The sequence below is a fragment of the Hemiscyllium ocellatum genome, chromosome 37 (assembly GCF_020745735.1).
Source record: "Hemiscyllium ocellatum isolate sHemOce1 chromosome 37, sHemOce1.pat.X.cur, whole genome shotgun sequence".
NCBI classification, from domain to species: domain Eukaryota; kingdom Metazoa; phylum Chordata; class Chondrichthyes; order Orectolobiformes; family Hemiscylliidae; genus Hemiscyllium; species Hemiscyllium ocellatum.
The window spans coordinates 39647986-39669473 of NC_083437.1; the positions used below are offsets into that span (position 1 = coordinate 39647986).

A 21488-nucleotide genomic window follows, 5' to 3' on the forward strand; every position below is an offset into this window, starting at 1 on the left:
GTCCCCTTTGTTTTGAGGCGATGCCCGCTAGTTGTGGAAACAACCTGTGTTTCTTTCAAATCTATCCCCTTCATAATTTTGTGTTTCTCTATAAGATTCCCCCCTCTCCCATTCTTCTTTGTATTTGGAGGGATGGTGTGTTGGTGTAAATGATGCATCGGTATTTTGAAAGGGAAAGGGAGCGTTCTTGGCACGATTTGAAATTGTATTGCATTGGTGGATCCATATTGTGGTTTGGGTGAACAGTTTTGTGGAAGCTAATCTTTTTATTACTTTAATCCACTCAAAAGTCTGTATTCATTGCACTCGGATTTGTAATGCTACATTCCAGTAATGGCACTGCAAATCCAAGTCATGCAACAACAAATCTCATGTACACTGTAGGTTACTTCCACTAGTGCATTACTCGTTGAACTAAATAGTTGTTAATGTTTTTCTGTAAACTGATAAAACTCACATTTGTGGCTTTATCATACTTTTATCACACATAATCAACTTATTAGTGAAGGATTACACTTGACTATTTCAATAGACAATTCCTACCACTTCTTGCCACACTAATACTTAGTGTAACTTTAGATTGCATGCAAAACTGATCATCCCAATTACCAGTTGCTTCACTATATGCAAGAACTTCCCAGATAAATCAAAATCTTATCAACTGGGTATCAGTAAATTTCAGTACCAGATTAAGATGGAGTTTCTCCAGTATTCAAACTATTGGTGTTCTATCATGTTTTTCATTAATACAATTTCTGGAACAAACTTTGGAACCAAAATAAGAGCAGTTTAAAAGTTGCTCCAGCTGCTGTCTGCTGGTGTAGCTGTGACTTAATTGGTAAGAATCTCTGACAATCATGAAAGTTGCATATCTCTATAACTCTGTACTCGAACAAAAATTGAGATCAGGGAGACTGAAACTAGAGATGTAGTTTAAAATAAGACAACTTTTTCTTTAAGATTCATAACTATTTATGTTCTTTTAATATGAAATTCCCTTCCTCAAGGTAGTAGAAGCTGGTATTTAAATTTATTAAAGGCTGAAGTAAAAAGTATTTTTGACTGAGAAGGGAGTGAAGGGCTAGAGAGAGCAGACAGGAAAGTCCAGCTGACACCATTCTAGATTCGGCTGTGATTTTAATGAATGGTGGAACAGACTGAACAAGGCAAATGGTCTACTGTTCTTTTTATTTGGTTGCACAGATTAAAATGAGAGCTAATATATTTGTGGTTGTCCACTGTAAACCAGGCACTTCATTAGTGTTCTTTCTAGAGATCACTATTTATCCAGTAGCATTGATTGGCTGAACAGTTGTGTTGCAGTTCTACACTTGACTGTGAGAGGTTTTTAATTCCTTAACTAAATTTTTGATACCTGTCCAAAGGTTTCATCATATAGTGACAGGTGACACCCAATAAATCAGTAGCTGCCAGTTCTGATTTTACCTATTGCACGTTCCCCTCCAATTCTCATTCAATCCTGATTCATAATTATATCCCAGTTCCTCGGTAATCTTGGAACCCCTTCTCTAACAGCACTGTAGGTGTGCCTGTATCTTATGGACTGCAGTGGTTTAAGAAGGCAGATCACCACCACCCTAGAGGGCAAATAGGAATAGACAGTAAGTGCTGAACTAGCCAATGATACTTTTTTTTAATCCTGTGAATAAATTTTTTTTTTAAAAGTATGCTGCAGTCTCTGGAGTGGAACTTGATCCTACAACCTCCTGACTAAGGTGAATGCTGCCCACATGGCTGGCTTAATTCCCGAGCCTGAAATACAACTGAGTGATGCAGTACAGAAATACGCGCATGCAAATATCAACAATAGGATTAAATTGATCTCTGGTGCTATCATTGAGAGTGTGTTGCCTTCAATTGTTTACATACATAGGTTACATACTTAAAAATGACTAGTGGCCTGGGGTACGAAACACTAGCTCCTTTGGAACAGGAGAATACAGTGGAAAATGTCTTTGTCATAGGCATATTTCTTGACTTCCAATTGAAAGTGATTGACTTGGTACTTTAACTTTTTGTGAATTCTATTTTGTTTACACTTCAAACCTGTTTATTGGTATTCACGGTTGAATACTGTATGCGTATTTTGTAAGTGATTGCTGAACTTCAAGTCAAGAAATTTATTTACTTTAAGAAGATCTCCAAGAAACTTTTTAAGGAGCTTTGTGTCTGTGATCTGACAGATTTTTGATAGTGGCATAGCTTTGAAAGCTTGTAGAGCACAAAAGATGTTGTCTAATGTAACTACATATAAGGAACATATTTCAGTACTAATTAAGATTAGTTAATTTCAGGCATTGTGAATAAATAATGTTCAACTTCTGAAGGTGAGCTGAATAATTTAGGAACTCTTCAGACAAAGCAAGGCTGTAGGTTTCTAGAGTACGGGTCGTGAGACTTTCACCAGATGATTCTTGAGACAAAGTGTTTATTTTGAGGATTAACTATCTGTCTTTACAGATACTGTGTAATAGGATCCCATCAAAGGTTAACGTCCATAGCTTTCTGTCAAATAACAATGTGACTCCAGTTATTTTTTATCCTTATTTCTAAAATAGTTCATCAAGATTTCTCAATATATCACTTGTATGGGAGGGGAGAAGAGGGAGGAGTGCTGAGCAGTTATTTACTTGCATGCAGTTTAAAACCTGTCTGAACAGTTCTCACTCTTGGTTCTCAGCTGCAACAAGCTTGTATGCAAATTCAAGATGAGTATAAAATGAATTTGAGGCCAAAATAAGAAGTTATCAAAGAAAGCATGTTCCAACCACACCTCCGTTCTTGGTCTGTGTTCAGTTGAAATGTTTTTTATACACGTATATGGTTTTTTTGGCTGGCTTCCAGTCTACTACCTTCTGTAAACTAGAGCTCTTATAAAAACTCTGCTGACCATATCAAGTCTTGATGTGCTTTCTGGCTTGAATTGGTTCCTGGTTTTGTAATACTTCTATTAATATTTTCATCCTTGGTTTCAAATCCTTTCATCATTCAGTTTGGAGGAAAAAGGCATTTTTGGCCTATAATATTTATTGTTTCCTTCAAGAGCATGGTATGTTCATATGGTTGGTGTTTTAGCACATTCCATTAGATGCATGCACTTGGTGGTTGGTGCAGGCAGCTTGCTCAGGAAGCACTATTGAGAAGTATTCCAGATGTAGTTGCCCAAGGACAATCTAGTTTTGCACTAGCTTTATAGTGGTGCTCCAGAAAGTCAGAGCTCGGCAGTGTATTCCTCAGCAGACCTATCCCAACTTTTATTAAGTTTTTTCACTGTCTGGGAGGAAAAAAAACTTGCAACAGAACCACCCTAAAACCCAAGTGCGTGATTCCTGAGACGTGAATCCAGACAATTACTTGAAGTCATGATTCCCCAGAATTGACTTTTTTCAATAAAATGTTCCAAAGTATTTTTAATTAGCTGACTTTTACTTTAAAAGTGAGATTGTTTGAAAAGACCTTGAAATAAATCAATTTACACAGTACTTACAAAGAAGAGCAAATACTTTGAAAAATATTAATTATGAAGCTTTATAAAAAATATACTGAAATGATAAGGTTTTTATAATTTTGCATCCTTGTCGTTTTTTATATTTTTGCTGTCTGTTATTCTGATAAGGCATCCAGAGTCTCTGACTGTTGAGGATTTGCTAGAATGTAAATTTATTAGTGTTTCTGTAAGGACAAAAAAGTAAGGAATGTCCAAAACATAAATCCAGTATTTCCTTCTATTGTCTTGTGTTGAACTGTCTCTAGGAGGTAATAAACTGGATGCTCTGTCTTAATGCAAAACCAATATCTTCACAGAAATATGTTTGATTTTTGAAATTTTTGGGTGAAGGAATGATTTGGAAGTAAAGCAGACAAGCCAAATTGCCTTGTCAAAGGACAATCTGATCTTGAGCTCCTTTAATGCTACTCTGTGCCAACTGCAAGTACTTCAGATTGTGTTATTCATGTGGTGCATGGCATTGGTTATCCAATACCCAACATCACTTATTTGGATGTGTTAACCTAAGTCATTTTTAATGAAAGTTTTGAAACTCCACTTGCCTTTGAACTTGGAAATTGGTTTGTGGATTCTGCTTCAACTATTCTGAAACAGTGAAAAAGAGAAGCTTAATATGTCAGGGAATCGGAATTTAGTGAGGCAGCTCTTATTGGGAAATCTTATTGGGTTTAGGACCCCAAGAGGGATCTCGAGCTGAAATTGAGCTGAGGTAGCACTGCAACCCCCTCAAGCCCTCCCTCCCTGCTTGCTGAGGGGTTGTGATTGTTTGTTTGCAAACTTTGAAATAGGGTCTCAGCGTGGCAAGGTTTGGCAAGCGCTTCATGAATGACATTATCCTATGTCGTACAATCTCTTGCATTTGGATGCAAACAAGTTGCAACTTTTAGAAAACATACATCTTCCACTGATTTAGACATTGACCAATGTTTTCCTATTTCTCTCAGGATAAATATGAAGAAGAAATTGAGGTATATAAACACCATCTTGAACAGACCTACAAGTTATGCCGTCCCTGTCAGACAGCAGTGGAGTATTATATCAAACACCAAGACCGACAGATTCGGGCAATTCTATTTGACCATCAACTTCGTCGACGAGAAGCAGATAAAACCTTTGTGCAGGTGAGGTTCACTTTTTTTTTTGTTCGATAGTGTTTCCATTAGCTGGACGAGAGAGAGTATGTAAGACGTAGGTGGCAGTTTCTGAGACTTGATAATGAAGCTTATGACTTTTGAGACTTGGTTAGAAAACCTGTTAGAAAAGGGGACAAGTATTTTGTTGTGACTTCTCTCTGCAGGATTCTGGTGACATTTCATTTATGATTTTTGTTTGTTTATCCAGAATGGAATATGCAACTTTTTTGAGTTTTCCAGCATCCCTTTTGTGTCCTGTTTTGATTCATTTAAGTCAAATCCATTATCATTAATTCTCATCATTTGGTACTCTCTCTTGAAGCACTTTTTGACAGAATGGTGATCAGAGCATGTAACTTAGCTATAGTTTTTTGATATATTTCAAGACCATCGATGATACCCTTACTGGCATATAATTAACTAAAGAGGAGGAAAACAACAACAAACTGTCATACTATATGTCGCAGTAGAACGAACAGCCAGTGGGGAGCTTCAAACCAGCATCTACAGGAAAACAACACATACAGACCAAATATTGAACTACAGAAGCAATTATCTGAACATCCACAAATGAAGCTGCATTATAACATTATTTCAATGCGCCACTACACACTGCAGCACAGAGCAACTACACAGAGTAGAGGAAAGTCACTGTACAGTGTATTTAAAAAGAACGGATACCCAATGTACACAGTCCATCAATTTATGAGCAACAAACCCAAACGAGTAGACAAAGCACATCCAGAAACCCTAGCCACTCTCCCCTACATTAGACATCTCTGAAATGACTGCAGACTACTCAGACCCCTTGGCATCCTGGTAGCCCACAAACCCACCAACACACTAAAACAGTAGCTAATGAACTTGGAAGACCCTATACAGACAACAAGCAAAACTAATGTCATCTACAAAATACCTTGCAGAAGCTGTAACAAACACTACATTGGACAAACAGGCAGAAAACTAGCCACCAGAATACATGAACATCAACTAGCCACAAAACAACATGACCCACTCTCGCTAGTACCCTTACACACAGAAGAGGAAGGATAACACATCCATCCTAGGACTAGCCACACAGAGACATGCACAAGAATTCCTAGAAACATGGCATTCTAACCAGAACTCTATCAACAAACACATTGACTTGGATCCCATTTACCACTCCCCGAGAAAAAGAACACCAAAGCAAATGACATCGCCAATCTAAGGAAACTCAAACATATAAATAGAAAGTGGGCTACACCACCAGCGCTTCATTCGGAGGCTCATTGAAGATGTTACCTAGCATGGTGACAAAACATCTGAAAACGAACCTTCCAGCTCAGTGAGCAAAACTATATCCATATTTCGCCTCTGTCAGTAAAGTGTGGTCAGATCATCCATTTACAATGAAAATCCAAAGGGAGTTCTTTGAATCTGTCTTCTTCATCATGTAACTACATACGAATTTCAGCTAGAGGGTTTCTTTTACTGAAAAAGATGTTGAATTCTGTAATGTTTGAATAAATCTGCAGGTAATGTGATCTCTCCATGGTAATTTTCTCTCTCAAAAATTGCCTTTGTTACTTTCGGGTATTGAAGCGTTAAAAAGGACATTTTTAAGCAGACGAGGAGGACTGACAGGAGTAAACTATTCATAATTCAGTTGCTAACTTTAAAAATGGTTCATTTTCAGTTTCTCGAGCCACTTCAGTATGCGTTGTAATAGTGATGATTCAAATTACATTTCAAGCCAGTCATAGAATGATTGATTCACCACTGAAGGAGACCCTTTGGTCCAATTCGCCTTTTTGGTAGCAATGTCCAATTACTGCAGCTGTCCTCTTTCTCAGTGGCCCTCTGTCTTTTCTTTAAGCAGTTACACAATTTTTTTTTGAAAGATATTGAATCTTTCAAACAGTGTATTTAGGATCACCATAGTTTGCTTTGTGAGGACCTTAGAATGGAGGTAATTAGCAAGCTGACAAGAGGTAACTTGAGAATTCTTTTGAAAGCAGGCTGTGTTGGGCTGGCACTAAAGAGAATGTTGAGACTTGGGACCAATTGATGGTCACCTTGTTGAGTGGTAATGGGGGGCCTCAAATGGCCTACTTTCTTTCTAATATCCATATGTTCTGTAATGTGCAGCTTATGACATTGGTTAAGCAACTCTGACAATGTGTCACAAGTAGATTAAGTCCAATTTCATTGAGTGAAACGTGCTGATCTCAACCTTTTTGACTGTAGGAAATGCCATTGGTACATTCTGGTGGAGTGGGGTGTCTAGTTGCTAAAGCTGTAACTTGGATTGTCAGAGTTTAAAAGTATTTTGAGTAGAGCTTACACTGTTAATGGTAGGGTGAGACCAATGGGGCATTAGAGACCTTGCTGAGCAATGTGGCAAATTACAACCCTCCAAAATAATGAAGTTAAAGTATTACAACACATACAAAAGGACTAAGATAAATTCAATAGCAACTCCAGTTTAAAGGAAAATGAACTTTAACCCATTGCATCATTCCTAATAACAGCAATTTTAAAACCTTAGCGACATTATTGTTGAATAAACCCGGTTTTGAATAGTTTATTTTATGATATTGACCATGGCTCAGTGGTAATGATCTCACCTTTTCAGTCAATAGATCATTGGTTTAATTCCCAAGACCTGAGCACGTTATCTGAAATGACAGTTCCAGTGCAGAATCAAGAGATTCATTGAAGTATTCAGATTTGTACTTGAGCTGCAGTGGCTATTGTCCAAGTGCTGGAAAATGGGATTCAAATGGTTAAGTGGTACTTGTTTACCAGTGTGGGCATGACGGACCGAAGGTCCTGTTTGTGTGCCGGAGATCTCTAACTCAGACATGCTGTACCTGAGAGGTAAACGATGCACAGGCACCAGTTGACTAACAAACCAGTTGTAATTCTGTGTACCTGTGTCATCACAAGGCATTGGCCATTTTACCACTTAGTAACAGCTTATGTTGTTCAGGTGTATTTTTGTCAGTTTTCTGCAGCAGGTAGTTCTTGCTTTGAACTGTAAACGCATGTACAATTCTGCACACATGTTGCTCAATCAGCCTTCTCTGTTGACCAAGGGAAACTCTAATCATCTTACCAAGAAATGATCTTGCTGGCAATAGGAGCTGAATAGGAACACAACACAGACACATTTATTTTTGATTGTTGCTAATGCTGAATTACTTGGGTATTCCCAAATTGCATAAGCTCAAAAAGCAAGGACTTTCTTTTTTTTACAATTTGCCACTGATACCAATACCAATGTTTATGTAACATTTCTCTCTCGAACATTTTAAGACTGGGAGTGCCTTGTATTATAATGGCATTAACCTATATTCATCTGTCAATAAGTTGCCATTTTGCAATATAATAAGACAGCTTAGAGGAATTTGGCAGAAATAAATAATTACGGATAAGTGTGTTAAGAAAGAGGATTCAAAGTACTATAAATGGTGAATGGATAAACAATCATCCCTTTAGTATATAGCAAATAGATACAGATGTTTCAGTCTTCTACTGTTGCCTATTTAGTTCTCAAGTGTAAACAGTTAAACTGTGGTATATGTTGGGAACTAGACTGTTGTGAATTTTGAGGGGAAAACATAAATTATCCTTTCTCAGTGAGATAAAAAGAATAGCTTTTGGGGATGTTTTTTGATGTTGACAGCTTTTCTTATTGTATTAGTTTTGGATGTAGATGAGTTATATGTACCTCGCTCATTCCAGTAAAATTCATCTCAAATCAGGTATGTGCAAGTATTAGATGTTTAGTTCTTTCTGGCCCACAATGAAGAGAATTTTATACTTTTTGATTTTGGTGTTTATTGAAGTGCACAAGAATGAAAGAATCTGAACACGTTCCACCCTAATAAGTTTGTTCTTTATGTAGGCCACAAGGATATTTGCTCCACACGCTGTTGAGAAAAATGTGTTTTAGTAGAGTGACCATTTTCTCCTCTTCAGCGAAAATAGTCACCCTTGTGGATTAGTTACATCCCTTCTATTCTAGTTAAACTGTATTATAATATGTTGCTCTCTAGTTTTAAAGTGTGTTCCTATGAAGTTGTGTGTAACAGTAGATATGACTTCGTATAATCTGAGCACCAAGCATGAAATCGAAGATTATGTACTGGTGTCACACTAACAAACACAGGACTTGCCTTTCAGTCTTTTAGATTATGAAAAATGCATTACAGCTTATTGAGTACTGTGGTTTAGCAACTAGCTTGTAAAGTTGCACAGACAGCAAAAGATAAGTGCCTGTGAAATCTGTTTCTGATGTGTTGCCTGTGGGCTAAATATTGATCAGGGCACCACATGTAATGTTGCCAGAGCTTTAAAATTACAGTTATAAGGGAAGATTCAAAATGTTAAAGGTTGTTTTTCCTCAAGAGAAGGCTAAGGGATGGTTTGATTTGAGATGTACAGAATTGAGGGGCCTAGATGGAGTGGATAGAATAAACCTAAATCACCTAGGAAGAGGTTACTTACCACTTTTAAAATGATTAGTTGAAGAATCAGAGGTGACGTGAGGGAAAACCTTTTCTCACTTAGTGTGTGGTGTGTATTTGGAATTCACTGCCTGGATTGACAGTGCAGATAGAAACCCCCCTCAAGTCTTGGAAGACACTTGCTTCTGTGCCTGAAGTGCTGTAATCTGCACAGTTAAGGACCAGCTGCTGAAAACTGGAATTAGAATAGACAGTGAGTTTAGTTTTCAGTTGATGTTACACAATGGACAGAATACCTCTTTGTGTGCTCCAATTTTTCTTTGGTTTAACTTTCGTTAAACACTCAGCTTTTAACAATGATGGAATCAAATTCATTTATCTTCAAGAAGGGAATGGACACATTTTGAAAGGGATGCATTTGCAGGGCGTTGTGTAAAGAGTAGGAGTAAAGATTAATTGGATAGCTCTTGAAAGAGTTGATACAGCAATGATAAAATTAATAGTTTCTTTCTGTGCTGTATCATTGTGATTCTACATCTGATTTTATAAAGTTTGTGGGTTTTTAACATGAGATGTGGCTGAGATTCTGTGTGTTCAGTGCCTCTAACTACTACCTCTTTTATTTTTCAGAGTTCTCATTATTCCAGCCTTTCCACTCCACTGAAAGTGTTACTCCTTCGTTTTGTGGCCTTTGTTAGTTGCGCTGTGCTGGTTGCCATGGCAGTATATGGATCAGGTGATTCATTTATGGGCCAGAAACCACCTGCTGAAATGCATGTGGTTAATCCAATGTCACATCTATCCAATAGCAGCAACAAAGCTATTTCAGCATCTGAGCCTGTTGAGAATGTCACTCGCTGGGAACAACTGCAAGATGTGCTGCCAGAGGAAATGCTAATTAACCTGCAAGCAATGTGGGAGTATGGGAAAAACCACCAAATGGCCGTTGTTACCACTGGTCTGTTCACTTGCTTATTGGCTGTACTTCTGGCTGGACGAATAAGGTGAGACTTTGCTTGTTCCGTTACGTGCAGTGTGAAAAAGTGTTTTAAGGGTCCCGGGAAAGGCCATTTATGACTGAGATGATGCAAGGGTGTACTGAGCCTGTGGAACTCTGACACACTAAGCAGTGGTGGACAAAACATGATTTGGAGATGCTGGTGTTGGACTGGGGTATACAAAGTTTAAAAATCACACACAACACTAGATTATAGTCCAACAGGTTTAATTGGAAGCACTAGCTTTTGGAGCGCTGCTCCTTCAGGAGGTTGTGCAGGCCACAATTGTAAGGCACAGAAGTTTTAGCAAAAATTTAGTGTGATGTAACTGAAATTATACATTGAGTCTCAACAGATAATCAAGGTATTTTTCAATGTATAATTTCAATTACATCACACTGTAAATTTTTGCTGTAAATTCTGTGCCTTACAACTGTGGCCTCCACAACCTCCTGATGAAGGAGCAGCACTCCGAAAGCTAGTGTGCTTCCAACTAAACCTGTTGGACTGCAACCTAATGTTGTGTGATTTATAACTGGACAAAACAGTGTGTGTTTTCGAAAAGGCATTGGAGAGAGTTCTAAGGGCTGAAGGAATCAAAAGGATATTAGAAGAAGGTGGGAACCAGGTAATGAATTGGATGTCAGCCATGATTGGAGTGAATTGTGGAGAATGGCTTGAAGAGCTGAAGGACCTACTTCTATTTTCTTTGTTGATTTTAGCTGGGGGAATTCACTTCTCTTTGCAGAAAGATATATAGCAATTTTGGTTATGAAAAGCCTGCTTATTCATTTTCCTAAAGGTATGGGTATTACCAATAGGAAGAGTTTAGCAGGATATGGGCCAAATACTGGCAAATGGGACGAGGTCTGATTGATATATCAGGTGCTGATGAGTTAGACGGAAAGGTCTGTTTCTGTGCTGTATGACTCTTTTGGCTCTTTTTATGACACTTGCCAGTGTTTTTGTCAGATGAATAAGATCGCTTGCATCTTTTTTGCTCTTTAATGATTTCGCAAAGATTGGTTTATTCAACCATGAGGGAATTGCTTTTTTTACTGCATTGTGCCCCATCCACCCACCCATCCACCCAGTCACCCACCCATCCACCCAGTTTTTCAAAAGAATAAGTCTTTTATATCAGGGTAATTTAGATAAATTTTGTCATTGGTTAAGATCAAACTTGAGAGTAGGCTGGTCTGTATGACTTCATCTTAGGAACATCCAAATGAAGAGCAGGATTTGACCTCAGCACCATTTAGTAAGATCATGTGAATCTGATTTCTCTGCATTCGTAGCTACGTTGATAAATTTTCATTCTCTTGCCTATCAAGAATCTATCCACCTCTGGCTCAAACATATTCAAAGACTCTGCTTTCAATGTCTTGTGAGGCTGAAAGTTCCAACGGCTCATCACCCTCTGAGAATTATTTCTCCTCCTTTCTGTTATAAATGGCAACATCTTGTTTTGAAATAGTGACCGCTTAGTTCTAGATTCTCCCACAAAAGGAAACATCCTTTCTATATCGCCTGTCAAGATATCTCTGATCGTATCAGATGTAATAGTGTCTCCTGTGATGATCTCAGCAAATGCTACCACTGGGCAAGTCAAATCTCAATTAAATCTGACTTGATAGTTGTTTTTCTAATTTACCATGGCAGTCTTTCACTCAAAAAAAACCACACAGGTTGCAGATTTGATTTTTTTTAAAAAAACACGGAAGGTTATTATACAAAATAAACCTACATAGTCAGTTCTCCTATAACACAATGGATGCATTCTGATCAACCCCGTGTTATAGAAAAATCACACTTCACAAACAGCACTTAGTGTTGGTGCTGTAATCTCATTTTAAAAGTTTGCGTTTTAGAAACATGTCCCCAATTCGTCAATCACATTGGCAAAACATGCATTATAACAGAATGACCTGTATCTACATAGCTTAAAATATTTCAAATGCAAGGCAGAACAATTTCCATCTTTCTCCAATGCCATTGCTTTTATAGTTGAGCAAAATCCAGAGAAATTTTCCTTCCCTATCAAAATAGGGTTAACTTCTACTTTCCTGTTCTAGTCCTGTAAGCTGTGGGCATAGTCATACAGTATGGAAATAGACCCATCAGTCCAACCAGTCCATGCTGAACATAATCCCAAACTAAACTAGTCCTACCTGCCTCCTCCTGGCCCATATGCCTCCAAACATTTCTTATTCAAGTTCTTTCTAAGTGTCTTTTAAATGTTGTAACTGCCCACATCCTTTTCTCCACCTTAAGTAACCCATGCATCTTACTTGCAAACACTGCTGGTCTGGAGTTTTCACCAACTGAAACACCTAAGCTGAAGTAAGCTACGCCCTTAACTGCTATGACCAAACTCCTTTTTCTAGGAAAAACTACTCTTGCATCTGACTTCAGTTGTCGTTTGAGTTGAATAAGGTGTTTTGTTTTAAAGAAAAGCTCATCCTAGCTTCTGCTTACCTTAATTCTGTCATGAAATTCGTCCACTGATGTCCCAGAAGACGTGTAATCATCTGCACTCTGACACATACTGATTTAAAACCATAGTTCCAAAAAGACTGACCTACTCGATTATTAACTCTTCATACAAAAAAAAGGACCATCATCCAAATGCCATTAGTTTAAAATACACATCCTTAAAATTAATGTATGTAAATCACACATTTCATCACACTCTTATTCTTCTAAAAGCCAGCAGATACAAGGCCTGCTAGTCCAAACCTTCCTCTTAAGATAACCCACCTACATTTCTGAACGGCTTTCTTTATAAAATAAGGTGGCCAATAGACAGTACCAAAATCCTGTGTAACATGCATTATTTCCTTATTTTTGTATTCAGTTTCCCTTGCAGAAACTATAACATTAGCTTTCTTAATTTTCTTGGTGTACCTGCATACAGACTGTTTGTTTGTGATTTATTGCACGAGGGATACCCAGATCTCTCTGCATCTGAGTTCTGCAACATCTTTGCATTTGGATAATATGCTTCCTTTTCTCTTCCTACCAAAATCAATAATTTTGTGCATTTCGATATTATACTGTCCAATCAGGTGGATATTGCCGGATCAAAAATAGAAAAAAAAGTAAGTTAAAAGTAATTCAGTGACCACTTTTTTTGGTTGAATAATTGCTTCAACATTAGCATATCGCTCCATTCACAAATCTCGCTTCATGTGCTTAAAGTTCAGGGCTGAATATATTCCTATTCCTGAAGATGACTGTGTTTCCTTTTTAAGGAGGTGTGATTTTCTATGAATTGTGATTGACCATTTGTAAAGCTATATGGAGAAACAATTTAACTAATCATTTGAGATAACATGGGGTTTGGTTGCCTCACTTGGCGAGATGGCTAGTTTGCAATGCAGAATGATGCCAATAGCACAAGTTCAGTTCCTGTACCAACTGGGGTTACCACCTTTTCACTTTTAACCCTTGCCTGAGGCATAGTCAACTTCAAGTTAAACTCCCCACCAGTTGTATCTCTGTAAGATAAGCTGTCTGGTCCTCTGGAACTCTTGGGGACTTTACTGAGTTAACAGAACAGAAATAAGGAGTTTGTAAAACTCATTTAGCAACTTGTGAAAAGTTGAAATCTCTTCTGCATCCTCCAATACTGCACTTCCTAGCATGTTAAAACAGAACAAGTTTCAGGGTGGAGGAAGGGGCAGAAGTCACCAATGGAAAAAACAGCAGTTTTGCAATGATCATGCGATCGTGGTGATATGGTGGCTGAGGAAGTTGACCATTTTTCTGAACACGTCTCTCTTTTAATGAAACCTGTAAACCTTCCTTTTCTCGGACTAGGACTAAACACTTGAAGTAGCTTGTTGTTTTTTTTAAAATTCCATCTCTGTTTATGGTCCAAGCTTAAAGAACAGTGGAGCCGGTAACTTTAAATGAACCAGGACACTTTTGAAATAATTAAAGTTAATTTATTTCCAGTGCAAGTACCAGGTAATAAATCAGGGACAAGCAATAAATGCTGGCTATCCAGAGATGCCCATATCCCAGAGATTAATTCTTAAAAATTAAACCAATTAAATTAAAAATCAATAATTCATACATTTTCAATTTGGGGCAACATATATACTGTCAAACTACTGTGTTGTATCTTTCAACTTGTAGCCCATTCTGCACACCATTCCAAAGAGCTGAACTCTATAGTTAGAGATGAGAGTGACTGTTCCCAGTGTCAAAGTAATATTTGATAGACAATGACATCAAGGAGCAGTAGTTAAATTGAAGAAATTGGAAATCACAGGATAGTTCTCCCTGACCAGAATCATGCTTGGTGCGAAGAAAGGTTTTGTAGTTGTTGGAGGTTTAGACATCTGTGTCAGGACATTGCTAAGTTTCTGGCTAATATAAGCAGACTAGGGAAGGAACCTAACCCTATGACTAGTATATCTTGTATGTTCCATTTGCTCACTGAATCGTGATGTCGATCATTCTATAATTTTCAGAAGGGGGTGAATGAACTTATTTTGTTCCTGTGTCCCAAAACTCTTATTCCCTTTCAGATTTTTTTGAGCATATGACTGATCCTGAATCATGTAGAATTCTAACTTTTTGTAGTCCAGGAGTAAAATGTTCTAATTACTTTGAAAAGTGTAATTACTTCAAAACCTTTTAGATTCCAAAAATATGAAGTCAGTTCTCCCAAACCATCTATGACTCCCAAATAACTTTAAAAGTAAAATTTTTGTTTTACATTGTTCAGCTTGGTCTGATTCAGCATTGTTTGGAGAAAAAAAACTTAAGAATTTGAATTAGAAATAGTGTTTTAAAATCTGGGGGGGAATGGGAAATAAAAGTATTTGATTTAGTGCATAAAAATAATTTATTTAGAGGTTATGCAACATGGGTTCTTGCTGATCAATATAGCTCGTCAGATGAGTGCTAACCTTTCTAACTATGATTTTGTTTGTTTTAACCTTTTACCAGTCTGTCTAAGTGTGATCCAGGACTAAATCTCCCCTAGCTAATTTTCCAACAGTGGGCTCATCACTTTGAGAAGCATTGGGAAAAGGGATTTTCTTATGATTTTTCTGTTTTTTATTTTTCCTTCTTAAAAGTAGTGATGTGATTCAAAATAATGTGGTCCAGACTATTGGTCCTCTTTGGTGAATAGCCAGCTAGTTTTTGAAAACATCTTTTCCCTTTTTCCACCATAATTTTCTATCCTTAACCACTTGTCTGCTGCATTGCTTCCCGTTCCATATTTTGAAAGATCAGATCATTGTTACCTGCCTCAGATAAATGTAGATTGGGTATGGAAGATTTGAATTGCTTAAGGGTCAGAGCTATCACAAATTATGTATTTATGCACAGAATCATAAGGAAGATTTATTTTAATTTTGTGTCGTGTGGTGTGCCTAGTTTCCTTGGGTTCAATAACTTTTTGGTGACCTTTTTAATTTTGATTCTGGCCAGCCTGCAGTATTGTTGTCATAGAAGGGAATGTCACCCACAGAGGAAATGCCCAGTTAAGGAAGTTTGTCTATTTACCCATTGAGTTACTGGGTAAAAGAAGGATGAAATTGCTCCACACTGATCAGAATGTTCTGTGATTGAGCTTGGCCAAGATCCTAAATTGAGATCTTGCAATCAGTTTAAGTAACCTTGGCCGGGTGTAGCCAGTGCTTCTGGTTAGCACCAGATAACCCTCTGGTAAATGGGAGGGATTAGAAGCACATAGTTGCTATGAAATGAATTGACTGGGGAGCAATGGAAGAAAAAATTAGCCCAGTTGCAATTAGCCCTGTTGCATCTTTAAAACATTCAAAAAGTAAGAAAAATTATAATATGACTGAACAACAAAAGTTTAATTTTCCATTTGGCTGTTTTGAATAAAGGATTTTAAGAACTTGATCATTTTGAGTTGCAATTTTTTCTAGTTTGCAGGCATCACTGATTAGTGCCCAACTAATTCTAACTTTGTGATTTGCATTAACCTGCGCTGTCCACAAGATCAGTGTCAGGTTAAAGCTCAGTCATCATTTATCATTCCCATCTGAATCCCCACCAACAGTCATTTGCTTCCTTTTGAAATTTTCTGGCATTGAGTACAATTGCTCAGAATTATGTAGTATATTCTTCCTGCAGTGGGATGTTGGGTAAAAGACACATTCAAAAGTTTCAAATATATTGGAACATCTTAATATTGATATCATTTGTTTTATTCATTACTGTTTTATTTTGGAATTACAGCATCCACAGTATTTGCTTTCATTCTACAGTTTTATTCATGTCAGAATGCTGACCCTCTGTCATTAATTGTGCAGTGAATAATTCTGCTGTGTACGCGCAAACTCTTTAGCCTGATTTGCAGAAACCTGCTAGAATTGAGGATGCTGGCTTACAAGGTAACTATATCCTAAAATCCCTCCGGCAACAACAAACTGCCCCTTTGATCAACCTGCAGGTGTTTTCAGATGTGCCCCACTTGACAAGGCAAAATCCGGTTTAGGTAAATGATAGATGGAAAAAATGTGGTTACCTATGCAATGCACTTGACCTGAAGAGAGATTATTCTGAGAAACTGTGGACTCTGGTATGGGGGAAGTTATCCAGTTAGTTGTTTATTCTGGGTGATTGAACAGTAACAAGCAAAACAATATTTTTTAGTTTGTTTTACAATTAAGACAGAGTGTAAGTTTGTGTATAAGGGATCTTAGTCTGTGTGCCTGTGGAACTGCACAATTTTGGCAGAAAAGCTACATTCATCTTTAAGCAAAGCTGGATTAATCCATTTCAAGCAAATAATGTTTAAGCAGTAAAATGAAAGTTGGTGTTGTCTCCTGCTTTTAACTGTGGTATTGCATGATACTGAACCCAGCTATACGATGTTGGAGTGAAACCAAGTCAGGGTCTGATTTCTTTCCATCTGTGGCAAGAAAAATGAACTATAGAGCCAGTGTCTGATGGTTCATAATATTTGGAACTGTACTAATGGAAGTGAAGTGTGAAGAATAGATCACCTATCAATTCCACTCCTTTGGTCCCAGAAGATGCAAATTACTGGGAGACTAAACTTTTTTTGAAACTTGCTGCCCAGGTCTTAACAGGGTTATTAACACCGAGTCAGAAAGCCACTGTTCAGCTCATGGGGTCAGTGTATGTCCTTCAAAAAAAGTTTTCTAATTAGTTCTCCTGTTTTTTTTCCCTTTCTCTAAACTGAAGTTTTTTACTATTTAATGTAATGTGTATAATTTCCTTTTGAAAGTTTTTTTCACCATATTTTGTCATGTATTTCAGGTCATAACTTCAAATTTTAAATGCTTAAATTCTGCCCTAAGACCTTAGGCCAGTTATCTGATTCTTGTACCACACTTTGGAAAAGGTATCCAAGCCTCCGAAGAGGTTACCAGACAGATAAGATGGTTGAGCGCCTTCAGTTATGTGGTGATACCAGAGAAGCTATGATTGTGCTCCTTAGGATGGAGAAAGTTGAGATTTAATTGGGGTGTCCAAAACTATAACATGTAAATAAAGGGTAGCAGTTTCCTTTGGTGAGTGGGTCACTAACCAGGGGCCCTCAATTAGGAAATTGGAGGGGAAGGAACAGTAGGGAGGTGAGATGTCTTATTCAGGTCATGATTTGGAATGCGCAGCCAGAGAGGGTGGAAGTAGATTCTTAGTAACTTCAAACCAGTTTCCTCTTGAAATGATTTGATCATCTTGTAAAAGAAAAACCATGCAAGGCTGCAGGCAAGAGTTGAGGAAATGAAACTAATTAGAAAGTCCTTTTTGAAAGAGCTAGCAGAGATGCAGTGGGCTAAATGGCTTTCCTGTGATCCTACCACAATGGAAGTAACAGAATAAAAGTGAATATACCATCCAAAATTAATCTCCCCTTCCGTTGAAATAAGATAGTAACTCATTACAACAGTACATTTTAGTAATTAATTGGACTGTCTTCTGTCTCTTTAGGGCAGTCAACATGAAATTCTGAAATGTATTTCTGTCTTTCACCAAATTCCCCAGGCTTCGGAGGATTGATGCACTGGCTTCTCTACTGTGGCTTGCAGTGATGGGCTTGCATTTGATGGAGAATTATCTCAAGACCGATGTTCCTGGTTGGCTTGACACTCTGAAATTCAGCACCACGTCCTTGTGTTGTTTGGTGGGATTCACTGCAACCATCGCTACTCGGAAGTCAACTGGCCAGCGGCGATACAGGGCACGAAGGTCAGAGTCTGAACAATGAACAGTGGCAGAAATGAACTCTTGTGTGAATGAATCTGTCCTTATTTATCCAGTGGAGTGCTGTTTCCTATCTCGCTTTTCCATCATTTGATTGTCTCCTAAGGATGTTAAAGATGCAGCAGCATTTTTTTGTCGACCTATGGATGTGAGCTTGACATTATAATCTTATGAAAATCAAACCTACACAACGACATACTCTTTCCTCCATCTGTTAGGTTAGTGGGTATTTAAAACAAAAATAATCCAATTCACCACTTATTCAAACTTAATAAATTAGCTGGAAATGCTTGGAATTTCTAGACCAAGTGACAAGACTACAATTTATTTTAAATGGGAATAAATCTCCGATGGTATTGGTCAATACATCATAGGGCAATGTGAAGCTATAGTGCCTCTTAGTGGTGGTGGCCTGCAGCTACAGTATCATTGCAAACATTCACTTAGGGAATTCCCATAATAGCTGGTTACATATGCATTACAGTCATGAAGGTCAATGTAAGATGTGTGCCTAAACATCATGACAAGAGGAAATTAATGCATAAACTAATTACGGTAATGAAATTAAATAATATCTTTTAGGGATAATTCTGAACGTTGTTTGGATTATTTTTAAATTATGCATCCAATACACAACTTAAATTTATTGTGCTCAATGATTAGTAAACTAGCGCATCAGCCATTTAAATGCAATCTGCCTTTGTTCTTTTTATAGAATATTGTACTATTGTGGGAAAAGAAACTTAGCTCTGTTGTGTTCTCTCCCATTCAGAAACGAGCGACTAATGATGGGCCTCCTTTTTAAAAGGCTAAGAACACTGCAGACCTCAGTGTTGTCTTGTATTCAAAGAGCATCAATATTCTTGATTTATACTCGTAACTTCAATGATACTGTTATGCTTGATTCTTTAGTTTTGTGATTCTACCCTTTGCTCACCCTACTTCTAATCCAGTATCTTTCTTGACTGACATAATTCTGACAAGGAAGAGCAAGACATTGGGAATGATTGGATAACTCAATCAAATAGCTGGCATATGCACAAAGCCCGTGCTTTGTAGTGTCCAATCTTCCATATAATTCAGACGCTGAATTAAAACACTTTCTCCCCCAGCCCTTCAAAAAAAAGCTGTTGCAAGATAGCAATGTGAAAAAGATTGAATATAGAAAGAGAAAATGAATGTTTGATTTTCTTTAAAAGGTGCAAGCAGTCCATTCTAGGTCCAAAAAAAATTACTGTTTCTTTAAAAAAAAAGCTTTGCATTCCTGGCTTCAGACTAGTGAGTGGGTGATATGATGGCTTTGTTTTAACATGTTTTGGATCACAAAAAAATCTAGGTGATTTTTACTTCGATTTGATTCGTCTTCATTCATTTGCAGTATAATCAAAGTTAATAATTGTCTTTTTTTAAAGCACAGAATTGAGAATTTTCCAGTAAATTTAGCTGAAAACAGTTTAATGTTTATGAAGTAGTAGTATTAGTGTCACATTAAGACTGTCAGTTCACCCATTACTAGCTCCAAGTTCTTCTGTGTATATCTGCTGGCGATCCTTTCATAAGAAACAGCAGTTTCCTTAACTGTTTTGAATGCTGAATAACATGCTAATAGTTCAAATCTAGCAGTACTGGGAATGCTATTGAATCAATCAAAAGATATTTAATGCACGAACAATCCAATGGATTTAATTTGTTCACACCTAATTTTAAAATTGTATAAATGCCACATTCAAATCTTTAAAAATCAGCAGGTGATTTGTCTTTACGGTAATGTGTAATTGAATTTTTTTTAGTTTGTGAGGTGTGGGTATTGTTAAGAGGCCAATATTATTGCCTATCCTTCCATACCCTCTTTCAGGCACTGCAGTCTAGACATAAAGCTATAGTATTAGTGTTGGGAGATGATTCCAGGCTTTTAAAGGAATAATGATATAATTCCAAGTGAAAATGCTTTGTGAGGGGAACGAGATTAAACTGATGAGTGAAATTCAGCATTAGATGCATTAAAAGTAATGTGCATAATCTTTTTATTTATAAAGTTAATTTTTATGAAGCATAAATTAATAACCGTCCTTTATCATATTGACCTTAAATTTACATACTAAAGTTTATTATTAACTGTAAAATATATGGGTTTCTTTGCAGCCTTTTCAATTTAAATTTGCATTTATTTCTTTATATTGAATTATTGTCCTGTTTATTTCAAAAGCCTCAGTATTCAAAAGGGTACATTTGTCTTTTTCACCTTACATTCTGTTACTTTTTATGCATAGTAGTCATTCTAGATTGTTGTGAAATTTGCTTAAATTCAAGCAGCCTTTCATTTTCTTTTGCTTCAAACCACCTTCTATTGCCTTGTGTTTTGCCTTCTGTTTTTCTTACATTGAAAAGTATCTTTGTATTGGTTTAATTGGGTCCATTAATGTCTGTTGTCAAGTAGCTCTAGCTGTAATGTGCATGGTGAAAGTGAAGCTTTCAGGTTTATATGTAGTGGGTTCTTTTTAATAAATTGCATATCCAATTATTGAACATACTTGTTGGTTATGTACTGTTGCTGTTCTTTCCAAATTAACTTTTCACAGCAAGCATTCACACCAATGCAGCAACTCCATTCATTCCGGGAAATGATCATGAACTTCGTTTTCTAAGGTCTTTCAAAAATGTCAATTTGTTTTTTGATTGCAGCCATATTTCAATTTAGGTTTGAGTCATATGTCTTCCCAGAGGTTTGCATTCAAATTACTGATAGGGGCCTGGAAAGGGACCTAGTTCTATTTAGCCATAGTTAACCTAAAATGAATAGTCACTTAGATCCAAAATTGTCAAATCAACATTTACTGTACACTTGGCAACAACATAGTTGTAAGAATAAAAGTGAAATTTTAGAATTTTATTTACAAAATAGATTCAGCATACCTGCGTAAGAAAGTCGTTGAAGGGTTTCATTTCAATACAGATTTTCAATTGCATTTGATCTGCCTTCTGTTCATGGCAGCCTGACATTTTACCCATAAATAAACATTTTGAGACCACATTGACTCTGTAGTTAACATAAATTTGTTTCAAATTCTGTCTTTAAATGTGTGTTTTGGCACTGAGTTAACAAAAGACCTAAATGCATAAATATTACTGCAGTATAAAGATGTAGCCTTAT

General features: G+C 37.1%; 1 protein-coding gene across 1 annotated transcript in view; it reads left to right on the forward strand.

Annotated features, from left to right (window-relative positions):
* The window catches only part of tmem201 (transmembrane protein 201), a 53462-nt gene extending 32595 nt beyond the window's left edge, over positions 1 to 20867 (forward strand). Inside the window, exons 4-6 of the mRNA XM_060851884.1 lie at positions 4474 to 4650; positions 9747 to 10120; positions 18119 to 20867. Coding sequence (XP_060707867.1) covers positions 4474 to 4650; positions 9747 to 10120; positions 18119 to 18341 — 774 coding nt within the window. The 3' untranslated portion in view covers positions 18342 to 20867. The remainder of the gene's footprint in view (positions 1 to 4473; positions 4651 to 9746; positions 10121 to 18118) is intronic.
* Positions 20868 to 21488: the final 621 nt, after the last annotated feature.